General features: G+C 39.8%; 1 protein-coding gene across 1 annotated transcript; it reads left to right on the forward strand.

Moving 5' to 3' along the window:
* The first annotated feature begins 63 nt into the window (after positions 1–63).
* LOC117488794 (deoxyribodipyrimidine photo-lyase-like) lies at positions 64–9,976 on the forward strand. Its single transcript, XM_034137900.1, has 10 exons — positions 64–248; positions 455–804; positions 881–1,029; positions 1,953–2,135; positions 4,782–4,940; positions 6,874–7,072; positions 7,867–8,019; positions 8,992–9,113; positions 9,198–9,357; positions 9,446–9,976. Exons 1-10 carry the CDS (start codon positions 226–228, stop codon positions 9,592–9,594), a joined length of 1,647 nt encoding a protein of 548 aa, XP_033993791.1. The 5' UTR covers positions 64–225; the 3' UTR covers positions 9,595–9,976.
* The last annotated feature ends 1,402 nt before the right edge of the window (positions 9,977–11,378 follow it).

An 11,378-nucleotide genomic window follows, 5' to 3' on the forward strand; every position in this document is an offset into this window, starting at 1 on the left:
GTCAACACATTAAATCACGTTGCATTGTTGGAAATGTAGTTAAATCCAATCAAAACAGTGTGTTACAAAACCGTAACATTGAATTGCTCATGTAACTAGTTGTATAAAGGAAATGCAACGCCCGCTAACGCGTTTTTCATAGTTCGACTGGTAAAAGGACGTTTCTGTCGTCTATTTATTATAGCCGGCTTTAGCTCCGCCATTACTACACTTTTAATTCATTGTATGCTGTACAGCATTTGCAGGAGGTAAGTTACATGTTCCACGCGCGGGTAGTTTGAATAACAAGTTAACTTCGTCGTGTTGATGGCATTGTTTCTATAATGTAATGTGTCGCTAATGTTTCTTAGCTCATAGGCTTGTGTTCGTACTTCTGTTATGTTTTTCTTATGTTTGGCTAACGTTCACGTGGTATCTTTAGTATTTCACTATGTTCAATGTGGTTTATCTGCAGCTCATCTTTCTTGAGGCAATACTTGAAAGTTGTCGCCCAAAGTGATCAGGGACCCACTTCATTATTCTCAACAAAGGCCAAGGCATTCACCAGTCAAGCCATCATGTCTGAGAAAAAACGCAAGTCTACATCTGCTGCTGCTGCTGTTAAAGAGCCCAGTGCTAAGCAGCAGAAGCTGGATCCCACGAAGGAGAAGGGCTGGCTGCAGGACAGTCTGAAGCAGCAGAGGACAAAGAACAAGGAGTTAAAATTCAACAGACAACGCCTCCGCTACACATCTAACACTGAGAGGATAAAGCAGGGCTCAGAGGGTGTCCTGTACTGGATGTCACGAGACCACAGAGTACAAGGTAAACACTAACACCGCAACAAGGGCATTTTTATTGACTTGTGTCCTCAGTGGTCAACATGTTTTGTTTGTTTCAGATAATTGGGCTCTGATCCATGCCCAGCAGCTTGCTCTGAAGGAGAAGCTTCCTCTGCACGTCTGTTTCTGCCTGTTTGTCCCAAAATCATTGCTGTCCACTCTGAGACATTACAGCTTCATGCTGAAAGGTCTGAAAGAAGTCGAAAAGGTATTCATTTCATGACTTTTAAATGCACCGAGTACTGTACATTCAGTAGACACATACAAGGCCTTTGCTTTAGTGTATTTATGTACACCATAAAAAATAAAAAGATGTGCTGCAAAACAAAGAATATAAATATAAAAAATACAATCAATCAAATCAAAATGCATGATTTAGTTTGTCTATTTTTCGGTTGGCACATCAACCAGTTCAAGCAATAACACCAAATACTTGCAGTCCCTAAATAATGCATCGCTTTCTGTTTAATATAATACTATTGTATAATGAAAACTTAAAGCTAGCTTGACTATATTTTTATTGGATGTATGCCTAAAACAATTATTTGGATAGGCAGAGAATAAATCAATTAAAATGGTGATTAAAACATTCAGACCTTCTCTTAATGATGCTTCTTGATTGCGAGGATTTGTCGTTATAGGGCTGTCCTTTACGAAATAAACAATTTTGTTGACTGATTGATTTGTTTATTTTATTAACAGATCTGTAAAACGGAGTTCCTCCGCAAAGATTTTCTAAAGAACCACTTTAAATCTTGTGTTTACAAGAGTTTTGCTTGGAAGATTCTCAAAGTATGGAACAATTATGTATTGACTAAAGAAATCTTAGATTGGTTTAGACCAATTATAACCAACTAGTCAATTAATTGAAGGGGCAGCCCTGAGCTGTTTTACATTAGATGATATCAACCTGAAACAAGCAGGTTAGAGACATACGCCTTAGGGATCTGATACAGGTATTGTGGATTATTCACAGGTGTCCCACAAGGATCAATTATTGGGCCTCTGTTATTCATTTTAAAGCTTGCTGTGAGTTACATAAAGACAATACAAATACATTTTACACATGACATTCAATTTCTTTGCACCTTTACTCATATTCATTGTTGTTGTTTTGCCCCCACTAAACAGGAGTGCAAAGCCTTAGACATCCAGTTCCACCTGCTCCATGGTTCAGCTGGAGACGTTCTCCCCGGCTTTGTGTCTGATCGAGAACTGGGCGCAGTGGTAACAGACTTCTCCCCCCTCAGAGAGCCACTGCAGTGGTTGGAGGATGTTAAAAAGACTCTTCCAAAAGATATTCCCCTCATACAGGTAGACACTTTCACTCAGAGAGGAAGTTAGTGTTGATGCGTTTCCCCCCGTCTTTCACTGATATCTTGTCCTCATCATGTTTGTTCAAAATAAAATGGCTTTGAGAAACACTGTAATAGCTCTCTCATTTAGTGGGAATGCTGATACAACATTCCAACTATATGTTATGGTACGGACGAAAAGTTTATTATTATTCCGTCCAATTATTTTGTCCGTCTTCTCCTCCCACATTCAACATCGCAGAAACTCCGTTCAAACATCAAAACGTTCAGCTCGGTCGGGAATCGACTGCTATTACTTTTATCATTCATAACTTTCATAATTCCAGAGATACATCCCATAATACATCACATTTTTAACCATTGAAGTCAATGGAGATATTCTTCAGACTTCAACAAATCTTCATGCGACTTCAAATGCCAACTGTTCATTCATACTTTCACTCAGAAACCTCATTCCAACTTTAAAATGTTACACATCTTTCTGACATTATTCGTGTAACACAACTTTTAAATCTGATTGTTACTTTTAGAGATATTAAACATTGTTCAGACCTTGTTAAAGAGGTTTTCTTCAGATTGTAACATTAACTAGAGTGTGTGATGTCACAGCTAGAGGGTAAGAAATCTTGAAATGTGCCTTTTATATATTTTTTTAAAACTGCCATAATTCCCAAACCCTACATTCTTGAGAAATAATTTTTCATGACAAACGTAGGAAAACATCTCGTAGCTTGAAAAATGACAAATAATTAAGCAAAAATAATTAAACAAAATGCCTCTTGAGGGCATGAAGTGACAAAAACGTTCAACATGTCTCCATTAAAGCCCATTGTAATTTCAGGCAGATATTACCTCACAGCAGTAGCCGCACACCTTTAGTTAAACTGCCAAAAAGGACACATTATTAACCCGAAAGTACACAAAAATTACACTTCAGATACTCAACTTCCTTGACATGCTTCACGTTTTGAAATTTCACAGATATCTGTTATCGTTCTTCCACAAAACGTTCACATGTAAGAGGTTTATCTGTCATTCAGAACAATGCAAACCTTTGATCTCTACAGAGCTCGTTAGCTAAACTATAAACACCTGTGTAATGGAACACGATGATGTCATCACTCCAACTGACAGCAGTCAGTTCTAACTGTTCATTTCATACTCATACACACTCTCTCTCTCTCTCTCTCTCTCTCTCTCTCTCTCTCTCTCTCTCTCTCTCTCTCTCTCTCACAAACTCTCTCAACAGCTCTACGCCAAATCTGAAATCTCACCATATGCCGTTTCCATGGAAACGCATCCCTCGCCATAAAACATGATGTCCCTTTAACTCCTATGAAAATGTTCAAAAAGTGCTCAAAATTCACATGTGTGCTAACAGTCCAGCCGTGAAGACATCTACGAGACAGTTTTGAGATTTCTTCAAATGCCGTTGCCATGGCAACACAATGCTCGCCATGAAACACGATGTCGCTGTAACTCCAATGGACACGGTCCGATCGTCCCCAAACTTCGCTTGTATATCACCGGTCCATGCCTCAACAGCTCTACGCCAAATCTGAGATCTCACCATAGGCTGTTTCCATGGAAACGCATCCCTCGCCATAAAACACGATGTTGTCGTGATACCTATGCAAATGATCCAAACACCACCAGACTTCAGATGACAGTTAATGGTCCAGCCCTCAACATGTCTATATACCATTAGTGAGTTTTCCTCAAAAGCTGTTGCCATGGCAACGCATCCCTTGCAATAAAACACGATATTGCTATAACTCCTATGAAAATTGTCAAAAAGTGCTAAAACTTCACATGTGTGCTAACAGTCCAGCCGTGAAGACATCTACGGGACAGTTTTGAGATTTCTTCAAATGCCGTTGCCATGGCGACAGACCACTCGCCATGAAACACGATGCCGCTGTAAGTCCAATCGACACGGTCCAATCGTCCCCCAATCTTCACTTGTATATCACCGGTCCATGCCTTAACAGCTCTACGCCAAATCTGAGATCTCACCATATGCCGTTTCCATAGAAACGCATCCCTCGCCATAAAACATGATGTCGCTATAACTCCTATGAAAATGTTCAAAAAGTGCTCAAACTTCACATGTGTGCTAACAGTCCAGCCGTGAAGACATCTACGGGACATGCCGTTGCCATGGCAACACAACGCCCGCCATGAAACACGGTTTTCTCATAACTTCAGTGTAAATGCTCCAAATGGCCCAAAACTTCACAGGTTTGGTAACACAGCCATCAACGCATCTAAGCGTATTATGGGATGTCATCAAATGCCGTTGGCATGGCGACAGATCATTCGCCATCAAGTTAGTTCAAAAGTTTAAATTTCAAATATTCTGCTGCTTTTCCAAGCCTTTTTACTTTCTTTTCTTCTCTAATCACACATTCAAGCCCCCAGTGTTCATGTATCATTTCAATCTAAATTCTTCACTTTCTTCTTACACATTACATTTCAGCATAGCAGTTTAGCGTCAGCTTTTCAGCATAAAGCATTCCCACTAGCAATTTCTTCAGGAATTGCATTCTCTAGTTGTACATGTATTTCCCTTTTGTATTTGCAAATGTGTGCTGTCAGTATTCCTTTATTATCTGTTATAAAGACCTATATTTCTCTTTTATAGGTTGATGCCCATAATGTTGTTCCCTGCTGGGTAGCCTCACCTAAACTTGAGTACGCAGCCAGAACAATCCGTGGAAAAATCACAAAGCTTCTTCCAGATTTCCTCACAGACCTTCCTCTTGTAGAGAAACACCCCTACACAGCTGCAAGAACCGCCAAAGTAAGTGCTGCAGTAACCATGAGAGTACCTTTGAACAGTGATTAACCAGCACAGTCAGAGAGTTGTGAATAAAAGTTAATTCAATATTATAAAGAGAATAACAGAAGTAGGGCATTTGTAGGACTTTTTGATTGGTTTAGACCAGGGGTTCTCAAACTTTTTGTTTATGCGGACCACTATTTATTATCAAGGATTTTCGCGGACCACCTCATATGCAAACCGTAAAAATAAGTACATATATAAACGTAGTGTTAAAACGCAGATATATTTTTATTGTTAATTATAGACAATCAAAAGTCAATTGAAGCCTATCTGATACTTTTGTCGCATGTGTGACCGGTGTCTGTCTGCGTTGTGTATGTTTCGCAAAGAGGACGGCGGACGCTATTTTAATTAGGTCATCCCAAACAATGCCACAAGTGCGCACGCGTGCAGTGCACTCACAAAACGGGCAGACAGGTCTACAAAAACTACCGGTATGCTTAGTCCTACTTTAGTTACTGTACTGCAAAAAGCAGACGGCGCTGCGCTCAACACACACACAGACTCAAACCCATGGACACACCGGCACATAAGTAACATAAACAATGTATAGGCCTAAGTTGCATAAATGCTTGAGCTACAGTATTGCAACTAAGCAGACAGCGCTGCTTCTCTCTCTCTCTCTATCTCCACTTTCAAAATCTATTTAAATCTCATAACAAACAAACAAAATTCCCAAAGTTGTCCTGAAATTAACTTATCAAATAAACGAAACGAAAAATATAGCCTACTCAGGGGCGGATCTAGAAAAATATTCATGGGGTGGCAAGAGGGTGGCAGGAGATTTTGAGGGGTGGCATCCCCAGGCAGAATTATATGCTGATTTAATTGGAGTCATATCAATCAATGTTAACTTGGAAAGACACACTATTGATATTTTAACTCAATAACATTAGGTGATATTATTGTGGCACATCAGTAAAGCCTTTAATAGAGATATATAAAGATGGCAGACATAATTGAATGAATTTTAACTGAACAATAACTGAATGAGTTTGTTTCACTCTTAGACCAGGGGTACCAAATGTATGCAGTCTGCTGCAATAAGTACATGAATGAACTGTCTCATCGATGTTTGTCTGAATTAATATGATAATATTAACAATCATATTATTCCTATCAGCTGTCAATCACTGTTATTATGCGGCGATTACCAGTTTGTTCAGCAAAACGCCTCACAAACTGATTAAGATCTAAAGCTTTAGTGCGTTTTGATTCAATGCTGAGTACAGCCAAACTTGACAGTCTCTTCTCTGTCATTGTAGACCGCAAATACCTAATTCCTTCCGTCTACTTGGGTCCGGATGCTTCTCGTTTTGCGCCGTCCCGTTCAAATGAAATCGCCGCCAATCATATTTCCACGCTTGCGCCAGGGGAGGGGTTACAAGGCTTGAGTCTTGTGCTGCATTCACTTGCACTCGGACATTAGAGATTTTCTCCCATAAATGTCCGATGAGCCCAACGACCACTACACCACTGCCTGATATCATTAGCAAGCTAGGAATCTCCTCTTTCCAACAGTGTATACAACTCAAAATGTGTCTTCGGGTCAATGCGACTGATTTCGATATAGCAAGTCACATATGAGGTGGTCCCCGAAAATCCTTGACAATAAAAAGTGGGTTTTATTTAGCTTTTTTCCACGGACCACCTGCAGTACCGGTCCGCGGACCACAGTTTGAGAACCGCTGGTTTAGACGGTCATAATTGAAAACCTAAAAACACAATATTCATTGCTTGGAAACTAGTTTGATCCTCCTGAATTATAAAAGAAAAAATAATAGTGAACCTTTTTAGAAGTTGGTCATTACAAAACCATATTTAGATTTTTGGCTCTTCACTGTCAGTTATGACCTCTGCTGATTTTCTTCTTCTTTCCTTGACGTTACAGAAGGTAGACTGGGAAAAAACCCTGGCCTCCCTGCAGGTAGACCGAACAATAGAGGAACCGGAGTGGGCTAAACCCGGCACCAAGGGAGGCGTCGCCATGTTGGAGTCCTTCATTGATGAACGCCTTAAACTATTTGCAACCCAACGCAACGACCCAAACGCTGCGGCCCTCAGCCAGCTATCCCCCTGGATCCGCTTTGGTAGGTTGCACCATGATGCTCTTATTCATTCTTTTAATTACCACATTTTCTTACAAGATTAAACAACCATTTGCTCATATGTAAGTAAAAGGACCCGAGCTAGCATAGTATCACAGACTGCTGACCTGTATTATTGCGAGTGCTTCACAGAATGGTAAACGTTCATTATTTTAGCCGCTGTTATGTGTTTGGTTATCTTTTCTTTTTTTTATGAGCCTGGCATTTCTTGTGAGTCTTGCATGTCGTGTCGTTTCAAATCATATTCACCTCCATGCCTGATTGAACTCTATGGGAATCGCCCTCCACCGACCCAAAAGTACATTTGTTTCCAGACTTTGTAGGTTGATTGACATCTGACACAGCTAATGACAAAAGCCTTCTCTTGCTTTCTAAACAGCCATTGGATAAAAGCCAAGTTTTAGAAGGCGCGACTGTCAATCAAATGCAGGACATGTCTCAATTCATGGGACGTGGGACAAATTATGAAATTGCTGTGCAATCCAGCAAAAAGCAGGACACCTGGTCACCCTTTCAGATACAGTACAGCATAATAAGAATTTAGTAATTTAGTGAAATTGCAGATTGTCCTACATAACACAACTCTCTCCAAAATGATATAGTCAAATAGGAATCTTATACCAGAACAGAGGTACTTCCTTGCTTCTCTTTCTTTGTTGCCTCACCTTTAGTTGAGTTAAACGTGAACGACCATGACAATAGATCAGAGAATGTTAACTCCAGAAGACTTCTGCTCTTTTCTTATCCTCCTCAACCATCATTTTTCCTCCCATCAGGCCAGCTGTCAGCCCAGCGTGTGGCGCTGCAGGTTCAGCACTGTGGAAGCTCTGCAGGTCCAGCTGTAGCCTCCTTCATCGAGGAACTGGTGGTGCGCAGGGAGCTGACGGACAACTTCTGTTTCTACAACGAAAAATACGACTGCGTTGAGGGTTAGTTTAGATCTCATTCAGTTGCATCCTGTTCAATCCGTTATGATTAAAGCCCCATTATTGATGTCATTAACATCAAACGCTAGCTGAATTTACAGGATGGGTTGATTTATTTCTTGTCTGGGTTTTTTATTTCCTACTTCATCTATGTTGGTCTTTAAATGTGAAAAGCTGGCATAGTAGCTCCTGCTTGACCTCTTTGATATCGTTGCTAAAGGTTGTGAGCCCCACACGTAGCGTTTCTTCATTATCCGGTAGCTTAATTTTCCCTTTTAGCTCTTCCTCATGGTCACTAGCTTTTGGAGATTTCTTCCATTTCAGGTTGTTCCTAAACTTTTGTCTTGCTTTTTGTTTTTCTTTCCGGCTATTTTGATTAATTCCCCCACTCTTATCTTAGCTTTTTTTGTCGACTGGTTGAATGTTGTGTGTTTATTTGAATCAACCTGAGAGAGTTTGTTAAGTTCCACCTACTCACTCCGCGGGGGGAGGTTGAATTTCTGTAATGTCTGGTTGTATGAGGTTGTTTTCCATAGTCTGTGTAGATGGCATTTTGAATGCTGCAGTTTGAAGAACCAGACAGGAGTTACCAAACAGAAGATAAGAAATGTACAGTTGAAACATTTATCAATGTAGTCTAACGCCAACGCCACCGGACTCCAAAGGAAAAACAAGTAGAGCATTAGGTTAGCATTTATTTTAGTTTGCTAAAATGTTTTCCTGCTGACCCTGTACACAGCTGTACATTGCTTTACTTTCGTGCAAGGTATACTGTCTGCTTCTTCATCTGGGGGCGTGCTGACCGTAAGGTACTGTAGGTAACAAACTGTCTGGATAGGAACCTCGTACAACCCCAGTTCAAAACATCAAGATTACTCTTTTAATGTGTCTATAGTGATAGCTTGTATAGCATGTTTATAATGATTCAGCTCTTGAAGTTGTCTTTGTTTTAAATGTTGTCTGTGTGTTCCTCAGGGGCGTATGAATGGGCTCAGAAGACTTTAAAGGATCATGCCGAAGACAAGAGGGAGTATCTCTACACACGGGAGCAGCTGGAGAAAGCAAAGACACATGACAAACTCTGGAATGCCTCTCAGGTACCTTCTCATTCCAGTTTTGATCACCAGTCTGTGTTAAGATATGTTTATTTACTGCTGTTTATTTCAAATGATCTCCATTAGTACCAGATGATCACTGAGGGGAAGATGCATGGTTTCCTGAGGATGTACTGGGCCAAAAAGATTCTGGAGTGGACTTCTTCACCAGAGGAGGCGCTCTCCATCGCCCTCTACCTAAACGACCGCTACAGTCTGGATGGCCAGGACCCCAATGGCTTTGTCGGTGAGGACATGGATTACATTTTCAGTGTAACTGACTAACTCAATGAACTTTTCTCACATATTCATGCCCTTCTTTGTCCCTCCTGTAGGTTGTATGTGGTCTATCTGTGGCACCCATGACCAAGGCTGGAAAGAGAGAGAGGTTTTTGGAAAGATCCGCTTCATGAACTACAAAGGCTGCCAGCGGAAGTTTGATGTAGCTAAGTTTGAGAGAAAGTACTGTCCCAAAAACCTCTAAAAGCATCAAAAGTATACAGTATACATCTCCTGGACCTTAAGTTCCAGGGAGCGTCTGTACAGCCTTTTTTTGACTCATTGTCTATTTTTGTCATGAACTTTAAATTGTGTATGACTTGGGCTGTTTCTTTTACTTAATATTCAGGAATGTGGTTTTTGCTTATCAAGCTGGTTTACTGTACAGTATGCAGCAAGCTACGCATACAGGGCTATCAACTTTGTTTTATGCTGCTTTTTTGTTTTTCATAAACATTATTTTACACTTAAGATGCCTTGTCCTTGATCCAAACTATTTTCTATTTACTTTGCGCTTCGAGATTTGTCTTGGCAGATGAGAAGCGCTATATAAATTAAAGGTGGGGTAGGTAAGTTTGAGAAACCGGCTCGAGATACACTTTTTGTTATATTCCATGGAATGCTCTTAACATCCCGATAGCAATTAATATCTTAAGTGCTTTGACAACAAATCCATAAAAAAATGTCATCTGTGGAAGCCGTAGTACTGTAAAAAGTACGACCAATCATTTTAGCCGGCCCGGCTAAAATAACTGGATGGCCTACCTGCCTGTCAGCCTTCCATCTGTGCACAAACTTATCTCGTGCCCTCATTGGTCATGTGCGCGTTCGTGTGTGTTGGAGGAGGGGCTCTGTAAGGAAGTGGCAGATTTTCTCCGGTTGTGTATTTTCAAATTCTAGCGCACTCGAGCTGGTTTCTCCAAAATTACCTACCCCACCTTTAAATGTATTATTATTATTATTTATTATTATTATTACTTATATCAGCTTTTTGTTCATTTTCAGCTTTACACCTGTCATTTATCTGTAAGATCTGAAATACAGCATTTATAATTAAAATAATAATTAGTAAGACTTGTTTGATTATTGTTTACAATTATACACACACCAACTCTCAATCACTTGAACTGCTTTCATAAACATTTTATAAAACCAATGTTATAGCCAGACTTAGAAGTGTAATCAAATCTGAACATAGATGAACTGTCAACAAATGAATGTAAACATGGATGCATTCTGGAATCAATAATGGAAATGAAAAATATGAATATTGATTTACATCATGTTTGTACATTTGGTTTTGCCAAGCGCTGATGGCATAAGCATAAAAACAAAATCTCCCCTCTATTATGGGCCTTTTTTGTGTTCTTTTAAAGGTAGAGATATATTCATGGTTGTGCTTACCTGTGATAAATAAGCTTAAACCAGTTGGTATAGTTGCAGCGAATAAATATATTACAGTGGGATATTATTAAATGTTTCATTCTTAATGTAATTTACTTCAAGGTCTTCTGCACAAAACATTGTACTGAGTTCCTAACATCCTGGCTATGTGCCTTCACATGCTGTATTGTTTTGTAAATGTCCTTTTCTACCTGCCTATAATAACAAGTTGTCCATGCTAGTGTAACCCCGGTGTAGTGTCCCCTCGGCAACAGATCACTGGTGATTACTTCCGTTTATTTCCTGCGTTTCAATGGACAACATAAAAAGGACACTTGAGCTGCGTTCTGTAGGAGAAATAGCACCACGCTCACGTTAGCTTATTAGCTCAGATTAGCTATTGATGATCACATTAATAAATAATATAAAAGAAATAGCCAATCACACAAAAACATGTTGCTGTGAGCATTACACGATTAACATTAAACTAAACAAACACAACAGAACTTTATTGTCCTAATAAAAATAAAAACATACATGGCTTCCGATTCACGGTCCTGATCCAGTTCTTGTGAAAGGAGCGGAAGAAGGAAGTGAAGTCGGAGA

The sequence above is a fragment of the Trematomus bernacchii genome, unplaced genomic scaffold, assembly GCF_902827165.1.
Source record: "Trematomus bernacchii unplaced genomic scaffold, fTreBer1.1, whole genome shotgun sequence".
NCBI classification, from domain to species: Eukaryota; Metazoa; Chordata; class Actinopteri; order Perciformes; family Nototheniidae; genus Trematomus; species Trematomus bernacchii.